We start from the raw sequence: 19,713 nt of genomic DNA on the forward strand, positions 1-19,713 counted from the left end.
ACAGCAGCTGACACTTGAAGTCAGAAATGGGAATATTTTTTTTGTGGTGGTTGTTTAACAACAACAACCAAAAACATGTGTTTGTGAGTTTTGGAGGGAAGGGTTAAAATTCCCAAAATATTCTGGCCAGTGGCCATGCTGGCTGGAATATTCTAAGACGTATAATTCAGAAATGTAATTTTTTCCAAACTCTTGATGTAGCACTGCGTTCTTTCTTCTCTGACAAGCTACAATCTGTTGATATGCTCCCTTTTACACAACTGGCAAAGATACCTAATTGGAATTTTTCCATTTGGCTCCCACCCACTTTATAGAAACTGGCGTTCGTTTCAGAACAAAAAACAGTTCCTGTTCTCCTGGAAATTCAGAGTGGCTCATTTTCTCTTCCAGCTGTTTCTTGGAATAGGGCCCCTGAAATGTCTGACAGTGTCAAATGCAAACTGGCAGATTATCTTGAAGATCTGCTAGTGAAAGAATTCAGTAAATTTAAGATGCACCTGGAAGAATACCCGCTGGAGGATGGCTACAAACGCATTCAGCGCCGCAAAACTGAGAAGGCCGATGCCATAGATATAGCACGGCTCATGGTGAACGCGTATGAAGAGCGGAAGGCCTTGCAGATGACGGTCAACATCTTTGACAAAATAAACAGGAAAGATCTGTCAGAAAGCGTCCGAAGAGAGATGCCCATTTGTAAGTAAATCAAGACACTCTGATACACAACAGCACCATGAAGGCTTTGGGGAGGGTCCTCCTTCTGGAGGAATGAAGCCTAGTTTGCTGCAGATTCTGACTCTAGTCTATGATCCAGATTGCGCAAAGCATGAGCCTCCAGATGTTTTTGGTCTATACCTTCTATCAGCTGTAGCCAACATAGCCACTGTTGGGGAATGCAGTCCAACAAGGACTGCACTTTGTCTAGCTTTGATATGCAATGCCCATTGTACATCAAACATGATGGAAAATGCCTATTGGCTTTCTAATGGTAGCCCCACCACCACAATTCAGCTTATGTCAGTGGTTCCCAAACTCAACTGGGTTGAGAACCCCTGGTCTGTGTGATGACCTTCCATTCATGCTGTTCAGGTATGCATGTCTCACTTTGGACAAGTGGGAGGTTCCAGACAGCTTTCTACCTCTCACCTATGGTTCTTTACAAGGACAACATATGGCGGTTTTTCACTATATAAGGCTTATTTATGAAACTCCCTTCATTTACATTCTTACATGCATGTACCCTACCAAAGTCATCCCCTCTTTATTTATTTATTTATTTATTTATTTATTTATTTATTTATTTATTTATTTATTTATTTATTTATTTATTTATTTATTTATTTATTTTATTATTATTATTATTATTATTATTATTATTATTATTATTTTATTTTATTTTATTTTATTTTATTTTATTTTATTTTATTTTATTTTATTTCAAGGTTAAGGGGAAATAGATCAGGATAAGAGGGAATATATCATGCCATACATTGTCACATATTATTCATACTTAAACATATCATTACATTAAAAATGTTTGTGTCTGTTAGTTGTCTATATAATTCCAACTACAGTTATTTGACTCTTTTGTACAGTACTAAAATTATCACATTTGGCTTTCAGCTTATAGAATGGATCCAATTATATATCGGGTCCTATTTTTCAGTTGCTTCTTGGATTGAATTGTCTTTCAAAGCTTCTGTTAATATGTTCATCTCCACCAATTCCATAATCGTTTCCACAAATTTTTCATGATTTGGTACAGTGGTGCCTCGCTTAACGGCGATAATCCGTTCCAGGAAAATCACTGTTAAGCGAAAACGTTGTAAAGCGAAAATAAAAAGCCCATTGAAACACATTGAAAACTGTTCAATGTGTTCCAATGGGCTAAAAACTCACCATCCAGCGAAGATCCTCCATACGGCGGCCATTTTCGCTGCCTGTATAGAGAGGAATCAGTCCCTAAACACAGCGGGGAGCCATTTTAATAACCCGGTGGCCATTTTGAAACCGCCGATCAGCTGTTAAAAAACATTGTTTTGCGAAGAATCGGTTCCCAAAGCAGGGAACCGATCATCGCAAAGCGAAAAAACCCTATTTAGACCACCCTATTTAGAACATTGTTGTGAAGCAGATTCATTGTAATGCGAAGTAATCGTAAAGCGGGGCACGACTCTATTTTGGTTTTCTTCCATTTCCATGCATATATTATTCTGGCTGAAGTTATTATCATCCACTCTTAATGACTATACTCTACCAAAGTCTGCTGAGGGAATCTGGGAGTTGTAGTAAAACAAACAACCAAACAATTAACAACAAAAAAACAGTGTTTCCAAGCTCAGTCTGGACTCTCCTAGTTCTCATCACAAGAGTGGCTAATTGTAATTGCTTGTGTGTAGACTACAGAAACAACAATGAAAGCAAAAGTTGTTTGTCATGTTAAAACCAATCCATATCCTCTTCTTACACCAGTTGTTCCCCTGTGCACGGAAATCTTTCAAAGCTACCTGCCTAAGGTATCAAACATGTAAAAGAGCTCTCTCAGAAACCAGCTGTAACACAAAAGCAAAATAATCTGCCAAATATAGAATGAACATTTTTTTCTTTTTAAGGGAGCATTGCTTTTAATGAAGGGTTACGTGTTATGCCTTTTATCTTCTAAAGAAGGAGAGCAATCGTGTGTTGGATTGTTTTTAAAACAGATTTTCGTCAGCCTGCAAGACCCTTGACTGAGGAAGAAGAAAGACAACGGGAAGAGAAAATACTCTCAAACCTCCATGACAAATTATTTGGGACACAAAAGAAAGGTTAGTTGATGGCAAATGAGTTTAAGGCACTTCCAGATAGAATTATACTCCAGCAGAATTAGCAGAAGGTAGATCCAAATCTACAGGGAAATCTTCAAGTGATTCCCTACAGATTTGGAAAGATTTCCAACCCCCTGTGTTGAACAACAGCTATAGCCAAAAGGTTCCTTCTCCTCCTAGCAGCTTCAAATAGCCACCAGCAGCAGCGCTACTGCAGCACAGAGATAGGTAAACATAAACACGGCCAGGTCTACTTTAAGTTAAGACAAAGAAAGGATTTTTCTTTTTTATATAACTGATGTGGTGCATTAATATTGGTCTATACACAGTGGCTAATTTTAATTAATTAACAAGGCACAGGGGCCTATCTCAGTTGTGTGGCTGGTCATGCGTTGAGATGTGCACCTTCTCAATTAGTCACAGAAAGTTATAGAAACTTTATGGTAACAACAACAAGATTCTGGTCCTTTGTTTCGTTAAGGGGACAGCTATACATGGGACGTGGTGGCACTGTGGGTTAAACCGCAGAAGGCTCTGGGCTGTAAGCTCAGAAGACCAGCAGTCGTAAGATCAAATCCACGTGACGGAGTGAGCTCCCGTCGCTTGTCCCACCTCCTGCCAACCAGCAGTTTGAAAGCATGTAAAAATTTGAGTAGATAAATAGGTACCACCTCGGTGGGAAGGTAATGGCATTTCGTGTCGCACTGGTCACGTGACCACAGAAACTCTTCAGACAAACACTGGCTCTATGGCTTGGAAACAGGGATGAGCACCGTGCCCTAGAGTCGGACACGACTAGACTAAATATCAGTGAGAACCTTTACCTATACATTAAATTTAGAATTAATGTTTAACATACCGTCCAGCGAAGATCCTCCATAGGGGCAGCCATTTTCAGGTGCCTATGCAGCGAAAAATGGCTGCTGAACACAGCAGGGAGCCATTTTGAGCACCTGGTGGCCATTTTGAAAACCCAGCGATTGGCTGTTTTGATCGTGGGGAAGCGAAAATCAGTTCCCAAAACAGGGAACCGCTCATCACGCAGCGAAATTCCCCCATTCAAAACATCGTTTTGTGATCGCAAAAAACTCGTTGTAATGCGGATTCGTCGTTAAACAGAGCGCCCGTCTTGCAAGGCACCACTGTATGTGTTTTCAAGATCACATAGGTAACATTAACCCACCAGAACCTGCTCTGTTTCCACCAAATCTGTGCAGATAACCTTTGTGGGTTTTTTTCAGCAAATGGTGGGTTGGAGCCAGACTTAGTCCTATGTAGAGAAGACCCGTGGAAGTACATGAGGCGTAATTATGCCATAGGCTTCAATGGGTCGAGTTGAAGTATGGATTAACTCTGGATCAATTCCAGTGTGGGGATGCTCTTGATAATTGTCACAATCATCTGTTATTTCTGTCTTTAGTGGAGGTGACGCTGGATCCCCAGACAGCCTTCCCCACCCTCATCCTTTCTGAAGACCGAAAAATTGTATACCTGGGTAGCCGAGCCCAGCCTCTGCCTGACAACCCTGAGCGCTTCAACGTTTTGCCATGTGTCCTGGGAGCAGAAGGCATTGGCACGGGAACTGTAGAATGGGTGGTGGAGGTTGGCAAAGCCAAAGGCTGGGCCATTGGTGCAGTCCGGAAATCAATAGATAGAAAAGGGTACCAGTACATCACTGCTACAAAAGGGTACTGGGTGTTGGAGCTGAATGATGGAAAATACAGGGCCTCTACCACACCTTCGACTGATCTAATCCTGTGGAAATCACCACGACGGATCAAAGTACACCTTGAGTATGATTTTTTCATCCTTTCCTTTTATGATGCTGACTCCATGGAGCATCTCTTTACCTTCAACTATCCATTCTCTGAGGTTATCGTTCCCTTTTTCCAGGTCTGGGACACAGAGATTCCTCTGAAAATTTGCCCACTTGATTAATAGGGGCTCAAAATAACTTGGACTGGGACTACATGGCTAAATACAGTAGGACCCCTGTATCGGTGAGATCTATATCCACAGTTTCACTTATCCATGGTCTGAAAATACAGTATTAAAAATACTGTATTAAAAAGATCCAGAAAAGGCTATTTTTCACATGTATTACCATAACAGGCCACCAGAAGGAGCCAGAAACTATTCTAGGAATACTTGTTAGTGGAGAATACATTGCATGGTCCTTAGCACCCTAGATAGTTCTGGTAACACATGTGAAAATATATTTTTCCTTTTTTTCCCTTTTATCATGTGTTTTATATACAGTGGAACCTCTACTTAAGAACTTAATCCGTTTTGGAATGGTGTTCTTAAGTTGAAACGTTCTTAAGTTGAAGCAAAATTTCCCATAGGAATGGACTGAAAACCAATTAATCCGTTCTGGCTGTTGTTGTTTTTTGTTATGTAGAGGTGCGTTCGTACATTGAAGCATTAGTTCCCATAGGAACTAATGCAAAGCTGGTTAATACGTACTCTACCACTAGGGGGAGAATTTTTTTTTAACCTAAGATGACCTAAGGTTAAAAAAAGAGCAGGAAAGTTTTTTTTTCCTGTTCTTATCTTGGATTTCTGTTCTCAAGTAGAAGCAAAATTTAGCAAATGGAGCTGTTCTTAAGTTGGATTGTTCTTAAGTAGAGACGTTCTTAAGTAGAGACCCCACTGTATATAGTGTTCACTATTATAAATTGTTTCCAGCATCCACAGCGGGAGCTTTCATGAAACCAATACCTAGTGGATATGTGTGTCCTACTGTACCGCAGGATTTGCTCTGCTTACAAAACAGGTGAATTTGAAGGGTTTTTTTCCTGACCACATGATGCAAAGGCTGTTTCAAATTAGTCCAGCCCTTTTTGTTCCAAAGTGGCTTTCCCCCCTTCTTTGCCCCAGATGACTTCTAATTTTTCAAGTTAGAATGATTTGATGGTTAGTTGTGAGATATTCTTGTAAAGAAAGGGGGCATGTCTGTAAATCGTGCTTTGGTGATGTTGTACACAATTGGAGCGTGGTGTTCAGGACTGGTCACATATTCTTTCCTCTCCCCCTGATTGTCCTCTGAATTATTTTAAAATGTTATACACTGTGAAGAAGAATCAATTAAACAGATTAAACCTGAGATTGAGTCATCTCCTCCATCACCTCAGGCGGAAGGATATCAACAAAGAGCTGAGAGCTCTACAGGGTGGGATTCAAAGTATGACTTTGGGAGAGGATCAGACTACTGCAGGAGAGGAGAAGAAAAGGGTGGGAACAGAGCAATCAAGGGTGGAAGGTTTTCTAGTAACCAGAGAGTGGGAGGAAAAGGCAGGAATAGGAAGGAGTTGGGGTTCATTGGTGAGTTTAGCGGCAATAGAGGAGGAAGAGGCGAAGAAGAGAGGGAGAGAAGGAGAAAAGACTGAGAAAAACCATATGTCTTTCATGTACCCGAGAAGGAAGAGAAAGGGTTTGAGAAGGGTGGAAAGTCTATACTGAGACCGGCCCCAACAGGGATAGAAGTGTAATTAGGAGAGTTGGATCCAGTAGAATGGACAGTGTACATTTACCTGAGGGGGAAGGGTCCCTGGAGGAAGGTGGTGCGTCCGGAGCCTATTCCCACTGGCAGGACCCAACGCGAAGGGGACTGGGCAAGACACCCATGCTGTGGGACCATATGCGCAGTTCGAAGCACCCCTTTGAGGAAACCAACCAACTGGGAGAGATTTGGGATGGTGCCGCATTAAGAGAAGCTGTTATGACAAATGACTCTGACACCATGCAGAATGGTTTACCAATGTTTAATAGTCCTGTTGGACCAACAGAAGTTGTAATACATCCCTCCCCTCCTCCCAGTACTAAAGGTTTTGTTAAAAAGATATTGCCTCCTGTCGTCACTCGTGTAGAAAAAGGGGAACTGCTAGTTTTACAAAGTGAACCCGATCACATACATTTACTGAGATAACAGAAGTTTTATTTTATTATGACAAATTTTCTAACTAAATTGTCTATATAACTTAGTATCTTATAATTTTAACCCTTTGTGAGCTGAATATTAGCTCTTGTTTTTGTTATCATCTTGTGTTTATTTGAAATGGTCTGAAGACTTCTTCAATAAAGTACTTACCATACTACTACTATAGTAGTATATGAGATTAGCACTAGATCACACTACCACCTTATAGCTGGGTCATAGTTATTATTTCCCATATTTATGCCCCGGTCAGTTCCATGTTAGATTTGCGGAGTTGGGACCAGAGGAAAGAAGGAAGAAAAAAAAGAGTGTTGTGGGATTCCCTCAAATTCATGTGCTTGTGTGTTTTCTTCATTGTGTATAATGATGGTTTTCACATAAATAATAACCATTCTTAGGACCTCTGTATATCATATTTAAATGGCTTGTGTATTTTAAATATGATCACTTATAAAGCCCTAAACGGTTTGGTACCTCAATATTTGGCAGATCGTCTTCTTCCACCCAGATTTACCCGAATCACCCGTCACCGCCAGCAGGGGCGGCTGAGGGGTCTGACGCCGAGAGAGGCTGGGAAGGAAAAAACTAGAAACCGGGCCTTCTCGGCGGTGGCCCCTCAGCTATGGAACGCCCTTCCTACAGAAATTCGGCTGGCACCCTCGCTGGGTGTTTTTAAAAGACAGTTAAAAACTTGGTTATTTAAGCAGGCCTTCCCTCCAGTCAGCTAAGTCTTTTATTTTTCTTTTCCCCATCTTATCCTATTGGCAATTCTTTCCTAAATTAATTGTATTAACTAATATACCAATTGTATTTTTACGATTATCTATATTTTATATTGTCTTATTTTATGCTGTAAGCCGCCCCGAGTAGACCTGGTCTAGAGGGGCGGTATATAAATTTAATTAATTAATTAATATTTGGTTTTTAAAAACCATTTCACTTTTCTTTTTTTTACCATGGGCTGTGGAAGTTTATTGCTTGACTTGCTGAAGCTGATTAGAAAGGATCTGTTCATTTAATCAGGTGTATCCCAGGATGGAGATGAATCCACCAAGGTTTCTTCAACACTGAAGGGGAATGTGCGGTCTTTGCTCATGTGTCTCCCAGTTGTGCTTTGGAACCTTGTGGGACTTGGGTCTACTGCAATTACTTAATTTTTGATGAGTCCCAGGCTATTTTTCTTATTACCAAACAAACTACTGTGAAACAGGAATAGATTGAATGGAAATAATACTCTCTGAACTAAATGTTCTTGTTTGTTTTTAACAGTCTTCCACAGCCTTGTACCCTTCAAGTGTTACTGCAGCTTCCCTCCATGGCCCATCATGACGTCCAGCATCCTTATGTAACGGACATGCTGGCTGAGCATGATAGGACCTGTAGTCCCCATGTTAAGGAATGCCACTTTAAATAAAGACTATATTTTATCTTATTGTAGAAGGCATATGGTGACTAAAAAACATGAACTATAAAACAAAGTTGTGTTGGGGAACAGGGATACTAAAATTGGTCGAACAAGTAACATACAAAACAGAAGAAGAAAAAATTAATTTGAGAGTAAGAGAATTTTGTGGCAATCCATTTAAAGCCTTCAGACTAAACAAGAGATGAGGATGTGTGCAGAAATCTGAAAAGCAGGAGGAAAGTGAAAGCAAATGCCAAAGAGCCCTTCTGACAAACATAGGCACACACAACACAACACAAAAGCAAAGGGAGGCTGCAAGCCAGTTTTTGAAGCTACACTATTTGAGGTACTGTATATCCTTGAATGAATTCTTTTGGCTGGTTTGCCAGAGTGAGACACAAAAAGACTCGTTCTCAAGAAACAGCATGGGTCAAAATGCATTGGGTAGTCTCCACATAATCCTGTTGTTTGCATAAGATTCGTGCAATTTGCCACAACTAATGGCAGCTAGTGTATAAGATGCTAGGGTATTTCTCAGTTGAATGTCTGGTCACATGCCTGTGGGTGCAACCAAGATATGCCCCATCAATTAACTGCAATTAGCTGTGGTGCCACTATTACATGAATACCAATAAAATTCTAGCTGATTATTAGTTTTTCAGCAATTCTTCCTTAAGTCACTTCATGGGAGAAAGATGGAATAGGAACACAATCAGTCAGTCAGTCAGTCACAGTCAATCAATCAATCAATCAATTGACTTGGTTGTATGCTCTGTGGGAAAGCTGGAAGAATGTAAATATATATAATAATTGAAGGGTTTTTTGAAATAATACAATAGACATAACATAGTAACAGAGTAGAGAGATACCCAATCAAGCATTGTTCCTTGCATATAAAATCCTGACAGGGGGAATCTCTTTCAGGAATACATGTCTGCTATCAGCCCCAGCTAGGAGAACACTAATTCATGGATTTAGCACATACTGGAAGCAACCAGATAGCACATCACAGCAAGAACAACAACATCTGCTCCAGTGTGGACAACATGTGTATTGAAATATCTGCCTCATAATATGTTAAAACCACTGCAAAGTCTTCCCCTTTTTTAGATTATAGCAACAAAGGCTAATTACTCTGGTTTTGAAGAGGCACTTGAATATACAGTATTTTAGTGAGATGGTCCAGAAATTTGGATAGCTCCTGTATGGTTCAGACTCAAAACCAGAATAGATTTACTGTACCCATGAAATTAGAGTCACTTTCTTCAACTGGAGCACACTCCCATTTCAAAGTACTGGTTCCAACACACATTTTGAGACAAACTCTAATAATAGCAGACACCACCTCATCTGAGTGATGATGAAGCTATCCATTTCCTTTGAGCAGGAATGATGGTGTCACTGTCCCTTACTTCTGCAAAAACATAAGGAGCTCTATACTGTGAAGTATATGGAATCCTGTCCAACCTGATATTGGCTGAAACCCTGTTGCATAACTTAATGCTTGCTGAAATGTGATGACATCACTGACAGGGAGTGATTTTGGGTGGTTAAAAACATTCTCTTGCTGTTCTACAATTTTCCAACTTCCATGTAAACTCTTTCATCCTGCAGAATCCTCAGGAGCTATGGGACAGAAGGGGGAAGATTTTAATTACTGAAAATTGCCACTGCTGGATAATGTTACTCGTTGGGATTATTTTCAGTAAAGACTCCTCCTTCCATCTCATGACTCCTAAGGCTTCCAGACAATGAAACGGATTAAATGAGAGTTGGAAAACTGAAGTAGGAAGTTTTTAATTGCTGAAAATTGTTTCTTGCTGGTAACGGTACAGTGCTTCATAAGTGTAAGTTACACAACAGGATTTTAGCCATTCTTTACTGAAAGGAGCAGAGGAATCCAGCAATAAGCTGGATGAGGAATTTTCAAGTCCTGAGAAAGATTTTGCATATGGCAAAGGAAAAGTGTAAAGGGTCAATCTATGTAAATTCTATTTGCAACCAAAACAGTGCAACCCAATTTCAAACATAATCATGGGATTCTCAGCTATTTATTTATTTAATTAATTAATTAATTACTTAATTACTTAATTACTTACTTAATTAATTAATTAATTAATTAATTAATTAATTTCATTTTCATACCACTCCACTTAGTGAAAATCCACTAATCTGGGTGGTCTCACAAACAGAAATCAGCTTCTCACCCCAATTCTCCAGAAACAAAGGAGAAGGGAAAAAGAAACCAAACAAATAACTGAAACCAATGACTAAATTATGCCAATTAACCACTAAGATAAAAAAATTAAGCCATGGGTCAAACTACTACCTCAGGGGAAGGATGTCCTTAAAAGCTTTTAAAAAGAATTTGGTTTTTACTAGCTTCTGGAGATAGGGGTCCTCCCAAATCTCCAATGAGAGACCGTTCCAGAGTGACAGGGTCACCACCAAGAAGGCCTGATTCCTAGAGGAAACCCTCCTCACCCGTCTTGGCATGGCAAGCTGTAACAACAAGACCTTGGACGACTGGGTGGAATAAGCAGCAATTCTTTGTGAAAGATGCTCTGGCAGATATCGAGATCCCAAACCAAATTCTGAATCCAGTTTCCATATCTGATTCAATGGCAGCTCCATGTAGAGCAACCAAGCTTTGAGACTACCATTGCATGAACCAATGTTGTCAGGGACCCCCTGTCTGATAAGGGCACAATTGGGTAACCTACCAAAGCTGGAAAAAGGCAAACCTAGCCACAGCCAGTATCTACTCTTCCATTGAGAGAGCTGGGTCCAGGAGAACTCCAAAGCTGTGAACTTGATTCCTAAGAGGGAAAGTAACCCCATCCAACTTAGGGAAATTCCCACCCAACTGGCAACAGGAAGATCTCCATTTTGTCCAGATTCAGTTTGAACTTATTGACTTTTGTCCTATCCATCACTGAGGCCAGGTATTTGTGAGATCCCTAACTGTGCCTGTCATGTTCCATACTCTGTGTGTGTGTGTGTGGGGGGGGGCTTGAACATTAACTGCCAATGAATAATAACCTATAAAATTCAGCTGTATTTAATACTAGGTCTAACAAATATGTTAGTACACTATATTTTAAGCACATATTTTAATGATCTGATAGGCAAATAGCATCTGTGCTGACTGCTTTTGCAAATTTCTACCATGCTCTACTTCTATGTACAATAAAAAGATAATTGGAAAAACAGCCAAAGCTTTATGGTTTTTTTCCTCTTAAGACAACAAATGGTAAATTCCATAGATTACCTGTGGGTGACAGCACAGCTGGTTTCAGCAGCCACTCCTGGTTCCTGCCATTTTGATTTTTCAAAATGTCACTGGGTGTTGTGTCTGTTACATAACAGCACTGATGTTACCTGTCTGTCATGGGTTTGGAGGGAAAGTTCCATCCTATGGGGAGTGGAAGGCGGGACATCAGGAGGAGGGGCTGTACTGTATAAATATGTGATGCCTGTGTGGTGAAGAGGAGATGCTGAGACAGACTGTGAGACACTGGGTTGGGACGAAGCAGCAGCTGGGGAAGAAGAAGCTGTTGTGGGAGTCTGGGTGTCTGACAGGGTACTACTGTGTGTCAGAGTACCAACCTGATAAGTTCAGGTGTCTGTGGGTTAGCCAGAACTGATGGGTTCAGGGTCTGTGCTTTAAGTTAAAGGTTCTAGGTGAACCAAACTGTATGCTGGTGTGTGTGAAAATAAGCCACGTTACTTTATTTTATTCACCTGATTGCTTATTTTTCCCTGTGTGTATTTAAAATAAACTTTATTCTTTTTGTTGTTTAAAAATCCATCCCTGGTCTGTGTGACTTATTATAGGGAATGGTTGGTGGCAGCTTAGTAACTGTGTGATAGATCCCAGTAGGTCTGGGTTTGTCACATTGATTGGTGTCCAGCGTGTGGGATACGACTGGTCCAGTTGTCCAGTGGTCCAGCAAAGCCTTGGCAAGTGTGCCCAGAGCAAGGGGGGTCTAGTCAGGGACAGTCTGAGGCGCGTAGGTAATCTTCTAGGTGTACCTCACGGGGAGGTGCACTAGTAGAAGAACGTGCCAACTGGGGAGACTTAGATTAAGGTGCTCTGAGGCAGCCTAGTTTTGGCGGGAAAAAGCTGAGGCAAAACTGCGTAGCAACAGTGAGCTAGCTTGCCAGCTGAGAGGCCCAGCAGAGGGGGGTAGGCTCTGACTCGATACTGTTGCAAGTAGTGCTGAAGAACAGCAGCAATCTCTAGGGAGAGCTGGTTCTGAGGCAAGAAGGAAAAAAGTGGTCATTTTATTTTGAGGCTTGATTTTTAAAGCAGCCTGTTCTGAGGGGGGATTATGCCCTTGACTCGAAGCCAGATGGCCGATATGAGTGAAGTGAAAGACCCCCAGATTGACCAAGGTTCTGAAGATGAATTTGGCTCAGTGCAAGGTGACAGCACAGGAGAGCAGAACCCAGAACTTAGAAAATTGCTCATAGCCCAACAGCATGAACTGAGGATGAGGCAATTTGAAATGGAGGAAAGGGAAAGAGAAGAAAGACATGGGATAAATGCAGAGCAGCTGAGACAAAGGTTCAGGTCCCTCACCAAGAAGCCAGAACAGACTTTTACCCAAGTGGGGGCCCAATTGGTGAGGCTGCTTGAGAAATGGCTGTCGCAGGAGGGAACAGAGACCTATGAACAGCTTAAAGACTTGATAGCCCTGGAACAGTTCTATTCAGTTCTGCATGGGGAATTGAAATTCCAGGTGAGGGAAAGGAAACCGAAATCTGTGGCAGCAGCCGCAGAAATCGCGGATTTTATCTCCCAAATAAGAAAGCCCTTGGGTGAGGGGAAATCTGTAGGTAAACCCAAAGAAACCTACAGCAAGTACTCTCAGGGACCAGGGAAAAGCCAGCAAGGGGGAGGGGCCCATGGTGAAGGGAAGCCCTCAGGCATGAAACCAAGCCCTCAGAATTTGGAGGGAAAACCCAAACAAGAGGAGAGAGAATCAAAATACACCAGAAAATGCTATTTCTGTCAGGGAAAGGGTCATCTGATCTCAGAGTGTGAGAAATTGAAGCAGCTAAAAGGAATGGTGCCTCAGAATTCTAGTGGGACCAAGCCAAAAGCTGTGTTCTGTGTCCAGCAAGAGCAAGGCTCAGTGTCACAGAGGGAGCCTGTTGCCATGGCCACTCAGTCTGGAACAGCTACCTATGCTGAGCAGGCTGAGGAAAATGGTCCTCTTGTGGAGGTAAAGCGCTGCTTGCTGATAAAAACAGATTCTCAGTTGTTTGAGACAGCCGGGGTGGACGTAGGAATACTTGACCGTCAGTATAGGGGGCTGCGGGACACTTGTTCCCAGGTAACCCTGTGCCATCCCGATATCATTCCTCGGGAGTTTATAATCCCAAATGAGAGCATAAAGGTGGCAGGGATTGAGGGGCAGGTAATCTCTCTCTGCCAGTAGCAGAGGTACCTGTCAACTTTCAAGGCTGGAGGGGAGCTTGGCGGCTAGCGATTTCATCGACTCTGCCAGCAGCCGTGCTCGTGGGAAATGACCTGGCTGAACATGTGAAACGGGTGCTAGTGATTACACGCTCACAAGCCACCACAGGGACAGTTCAGGGGGGTAATGATGAGCCAGAGACGGAAGCAGAGGGGAGTTCAGAAGCTGTGGTGGAAACCTTAACCACAGACAGCAGATTTGGACAGGAGCAAACGGCAGACGCCACTCTCCAAAAGTGTTTTGAACAGGTGACTGACGCCCAGCTAACACCTGAAACCCCAGTGAGATTTCTGGAGGAAAAGGGGATTTTATATAGAGAAACCCTGAGGAATATCTCAAAAGGGGGAGAGGGGATCAGAAGTCAGCTGGTGGTACCTGAAAAGTATCGCCCCATGATCTTACAAAGGGGTCACTCTGACATGTTTGCTGCACACTTAGGGGTGAAAGGGCCCCTTGATTTGATCGAGCAGGGTTGGGGGCAGATCGCCCAGGGTGACCCACAAGACGTTGTGACATATAGAGACTCTTTAAGGAATGACCTAAAGCGAAATCTAGAGCTGGCAGCAGAAAACCTGCAAGCGCAGAAGGTCAAACAGAAAACATGGTATGACCGCAAAGCTAGAGAGAGGCACTTTGACCCAGGGGAGGAAGTGCTTTGGCTTAGGCCCTGCAGAGAGAATAAGCTGCAGCTCAAATGGGCAGGACCATATAGGGTCATTTCCAAGATGTCAGACCTGAACTACCTAATAGAGCAGGAGGAGAACCAAGCAAGGAGGGTGGTTCATGTGAAGGCCCTAAAACCCTACTACAGAGGGGAACAGAGGGTTCTATTTGCTATAAAAGCAGCTGAGAGTGAGGAAGCTGAATTACCCTTCTGGGAGGGTAGAGGGGAAGTAAAATACAACCCAGAGGAGGTAAAGATCAGTCCTGCACTCACCCAAGACCAGCAGCAAGAACTAAAAATGCTGCTTAGCAAATATCAACAGGTGTTTTCCAACAAGCCGGGGATAGTGAAGGGAGTGATGCATCGGATCCACACAGGGGATGCACCCCCGCAGGCAGTATCCCCATACCGAGTAACGGGACCCTATAGGGACAAGGTGCGGAAGGAGCTGGACGAAATGCTGAGGGAGAACATAATCGTCCCCTCTTCTAGTCCTTGGTCCTCTCCGATAGTCCTTGTGGACAAGCCTGATGGGAGCATTAGGTTTTGTGTCGATTACAGGAAATTAAACCGTGTAACCACTCCTGATGCCTACCCAATGCCCAGGCTAGACAACCTGATTGAAACCATAGGGGGTTGTCGGTTCATCTCATCATTGGACCTGGTAAAGGGATATTGGCGATTAAGAATTGATCCCAGGGATCAAGAAAAGACTGCCTTTTGCAGCCCTTTTGGTCTCTATGAGTTTCGAGTCCTGAGCTTTGGTCTCAGAAATGCACCAGCCACATTCCAAAGGCTGATGGACCAGACCTTGGCAGGGCTCAGTGACTTTACAGTGGCCTACATTGATGACATAGGGATCTTCAGTAATACCTGGGAAGATCACCTGATACACCTGGAGTTAGTGCTGCAGAGGTTAAGTGCAGCAGGGCTAACAGTAAAGGCCAGCAAGTGTCAGCTGGGTAGCCCAGAAATAAAATACTTAGGTCACATGGTAGGGGGAGGAATGATAAAACCCCTGGAGGCCAAAATAGAAGCTGTTCGAGATTGGCCTAGACCCACCACCAAGAGAAAAGTCAAATCATTTCTTGGGTTGGTGGGCTACTACAGAAAGTTCATCCCGAGGTTTAGCGAGATTGCGGCTCCGCTGACCGATCTGACGAAGAAGACGGCTGATGACCGCATCCCGTGGACCAGCGACTGTGAGGCGGCGTTCCAGAGGTTGAAGGAGGCGTTAATCAACTATCCTGTCCTGCGTGCTCCAGACTTCGACCGGGAGTTCATCATCTACACCGATGCGTCTAACAGCGGGGTAGGAGCAGTTCTGTGCCAGGAGGATGAGAATGGTGACCAACATCCAGTGTCCTACCTGAGTAGGAAACTTCAAAAAGGTGAGAGACATTTGGCAACCGTGGAGAAGGAGTGTTTGGCCATAGTCTACGCGATCCAGAAGGCCAAGCCTTACATCTGGGGAAGACATTTTGTTCTGTGTACTGACCATTCACCATTGCAATGGTTAAAGACGATGAAAACCCACAATAGCAAACTTATGAGGTGGGCTTTGAACTTACAGGACTATGACTTTGAAGTGAAGGTGGTCAGAGGGTCAGTGAACTGTGTTGCTGACGCCTTATCAAGAAGACCTGAAGACTGAAGACGGCGAAAGAACATGGACTATATGTATATAATGAAAACAAAAAGTTAAAATGTACCTGGTTTTGAATTTGGTTTGTATTAATAAAGGTAAATTGATGTACTGTATATGGTAAAATGTTTAAATGCATATTTGCTATGGTTAACTTGGAGTGTAAGTATGAGTAAGTATAATATGGTATGTATAACTGTTTTTGTGTATTTTATACAGGTTGTTTTTTGGTGAAAAGCACCTTAGCTTTCCCCCTACAAAACAACTTTTAAAGAGGGGAGGTGTTACATAACAGCACTGATGTTACCTGTCTGTCATGGGTTTGGAGGGAAAGTTCCATCCTATGGGGAGTGGAAGGCGGGACATCAGGAGGAGGGGCTGTACTGTATAAATATGTGATGCCTGTGTGGTGAAGAGGAGATGCTGAGACAGACTGTGAGACACTGGGTTGGGACGAAGCAGCAGCTGGGGAAGAAGAAGCTGTTGTGGGAGTCTGGGTGTCTGACAGGGTACTACTGTGTGTCAGAGTACCAACCTGATAAGTTCAGGTGTCTGTGGGTTAGCCAGAACTGATGGGTTCAGGGTCTGTGCTTTAAGTTAAAGGTTCTAGGTGAACCAAACTGTATGCTGGTGTGTGTGAAAATAAGCCACGTTACTTTATTTTATTCACCTGATTGCTTATTTTTCCCTGTGTGTATTTAAAATAAACTTTATTCTTTTTGTTGTTTAAAAATCCATCCCTGGTCTGTGTGACTTATTATAGGGAATGGTTGGTGGCAGCTTAGTAACTGTGTGATAGATCCCAGTAGGTCTGGGTTTGTCACAGTGTCTTCTCAGGCTATTTGTAATGGGAGGGTGGAAATCACCCCACAGGTACAAGACATTAGATAATGGATCCAAACAACTTTGTCTAGGACCTTCTGAGCTGGCATGGCTTGTAAACTAAGTGAACGGGTCACCCAAAAATTGTAAAGTGGCCTACCCTGTATCCTAGTCATGAGTCACTTACGGTACATTTCTGGGGAATTAAAATGCCAGCCACTAAGAATTGCCACTGAAATTGGTTCTCCCATTGGAGAAAGGTAGGGCTTGTATCCTGAAATGAATAACAAGTGGGTATGGATGGAAAACCAAAGCCTGTATCCATTCACACTTGTTAGGTTTATTTCATGTGTGTGTTTTTAAAAGTATGACTTCCAAGTTCAGATGTCTGTAGTAAACAACGAATCCCATCTCTTCCCATTTGCTTCAATCTTCTCTTTGTTTATTTGTAGATTTGGCTCTTGGGGAGCAGAGGAACTCATGAGTGATTGTCTGCTAATTTGGAGGCACTCTCTGGTGAATTGCAGAGTGAATTATCTCCCTATGGTTGAGATGATAAACCTGGAAAAATAATCACATGAGACTATTCAGTTATCTAAGAACTTAGATGGATCAGTATATTTTATTTATCACCTGTGAAAACTATTGCAAACGTATTGCCTTAATGGAAGATATGAAGCAGTTTCTCCCCTAATAAAGCAGAAAACATATCATTTTAACTTCTTTTTTGTTGATTATCTGCGCCAAAATACAGCATGCTACCTATCATTTTTGGTTGATTTGTTTGCTTTTTGTTCTGTAGAAGTTCCATGAAGTGATGCCATAATAAATGTAAAAGAAAGAAAAGGTCATTGTAATGGTGAGTTACTACCTTTTCTAATGTTGTTTAACAGGAGCAATAATTTTGAAGAAAAGTTGCCAGGGAACGTGAGTCAGAGAGTGCTGACATGTTTATGCTCTTCTTTAGCAGAATGGCTGGATAGCTCAATGGTTTAGGTAAGAGGTTGGGAGTTCGATTCCTCGCTGTGCCTCCTTGACAGACGCAGGACTCAATGACCCATAGGGTCCCTTCCAGCTCAGCAGTTCTAAGACTATTATGATTATACAATGATTTGATCCTTCACTATGGACTAGAAAGCACTTTGCTGTCAATCAGTAGGGCTTGTTTTATTATCTTTATCCCCACTTCCCCAAGTACAACATACAGTTTATTTTTGACAAAAAAGTAATACATTAAGTAATTGTTAGATCAGGACAACGGTCTCTGTAGTCTAGCACTCTGGTTTCTAGGAATGGCCGCCAAGCATGAAGATTTTGGTTTCTTCCTGGTAGCTTGTTCTCATTATAGGATATTCAAGAGTATTCTCTCTCTCTCTCTCTCTCTCTCTCAGACACACACACACACACACACACACACCACTGTACTCCCTTTCTTTTCTTTGGGCTGGACTGCATTGAAGAACTAAGTATGTTGTTCTTGGATGTTTTTATTTTCTAGCAACTGGGTGAAAAAGAGAGATGTCAAGGCAGAAAAGGAGAGAGAGACAAAGAGAGAGAGATTTCTCTGTATATTGTCCTCAATCCAGATTGTGCCCTTGGTAGGTTAAAACAGCAGGATTCATCTGTTTTGAAAATGGGAGGATTTAACAGTTAGTGAAGGAAAATGTGAGAATTTTCTATTACTTAACTTACCCAATTTCACAGGATTATTGAGGTCCTTTAGAAATGGCAGGGCAAAATCATAATAATGTGAAGATATAAACATCTGAGGTGGAATTGTTCAATTGCAAACACGTATTGGTCAGAAATGAGAAGGATTTACAGATTGTTTTGATCATCTAATATTTGTACTAAGAAGTACAAATTGCATTGAACAACCCTAGTATGATACAGACATATCTATTCTATACCTGAGAAGCAACAATAACTGAAATCCAACCCGGAGAAGCTGTGAGTCACTGGGAATTTTGTTTGTTCTAGCTTTAGAGATAGATAGAGGATGAAAACCTGGATGAGACTGAGGAGATAAAAATTAGCTGAGTGCTGTTAGACGCTGCTTGATTCATTTATATTTTTGAGTTCTTAGGAAAAAAGAGGATGAAACAATAGAGGAGGCCAACCTCAAACTCTTTTTGGGAAACAGCCAATTACTATGTGAAAACTACTCTGTTTGTTTCAACCAATAGTTTTCCTCAGAAACAAACATTTGTCTTTTGCTCTGGTCTTGCACTTGAAGTTACTTGCTTAAAGATGTATTTTCTGCACACACAAGAACACTTTCAAGCAATCACCAGATAGTTTAGGTCTCTGGCTGTGGAGCCAGAGGTTGGGAGTTCAATTCTCCACTGTGCCTCGTTGACAGGAACTGGACTTGATGATCTTGTTCTGCAGTTCCAATATGATGATGATAATGAGCATACAGCTTCCTGGACATATTATGTTACATACATATACTGCTGGGGTTAGTGTTTCCCTTCCCTTTTCACCTGCCTTTCTGATTGATAGAAAATTCTCATTTCACATTTTCTTACCCTTCAGCTTTTCATTGTATTTCTATCCTCTCCTTCCACCCTTCCAGTAGCATTTCCCAGCTTCTTGCTTTGTGTTTTATCTGTGAGCTTAACTAATTTTTAACATCTCTGACTTATCACCCTGCCTTTAAAAAAAAAAAAATTAGTACTCTATTGTGTAGTCATTTAGAAGCTTCTGTGATGAGGTAAGAGATACACCATGGCACAAAGCAATATTTCCAACCTAGGTGTCTTTCAGACTACAACTCCCATCATCCTCAGCCAGACTGAAAAATGCCTATCACCATTGTTTCATGGCCAGACAAAACTGGAGGCGCAGTCCAATATGCCTGAAATGGACAAGGTTGGGAAAGACTGAGATAACTCAAAGAACCAACCAACCAACCAGATCAGTCAGTACTATTTCCATTCCATCTATT

General features: G+C 42.0%; 1 protein-coding gene across 9 annotated transcripts in view; it reads left to right on the forward strand.

The window, feature by feature from the left end:
• LOC110086936 (olfactory receptor 6N2) overlaps window positions 1-19,713 on the forward strand; it is a 30,823-nt gene that overhangs the window by 2,462 nt on the left and 8,648 nt on the right. For 2 of the 9 annotated variants that reach the window (XM_020808207.3, XM_078378020.1), the window contains exons 2-4: window positions 315-693; window positions 2,700-2,804; window positions 4,225-6,646. In XM_020808207.3, coding sequence (XP_020663866.3) covers window positions 417-693; window positions 2,700-2,804; window positions 4,225-4,742 — 900 coding nt within the window. In that variant the 5' untranslated portion in view covers window positions 315-416 and the 3' untranslated portion in view covers window positions 4,743-6,646. Of the gene's footprint in view, window positions 1-314; window positions 694-2,699; window positions 2,805-4,224; window positions 8,493-17,565; window positions 17,623-18,223; window positions 18,362-19,713 lie in introns of those variants that run through there. The other 7 variants (XM_078378023.1, XM_078378021.1, XM_078378016.1 and 4 more) reach the window with 7 other exon arrangements.

Source organism: Pogona vitticeps, chromosome 6, assembly GCF_051106095.1.
Source record: "Pogona vitticeps strain Pit_001003342236 chromosome 6, PviZW2.1, whole genome shotgun sequence".
Lineage (NCBI taxonomy): Eukaryota > Metazoa > Chordata > Lepidosauria > Squamata > Agamidae > Pogona > Pogona vitticeps.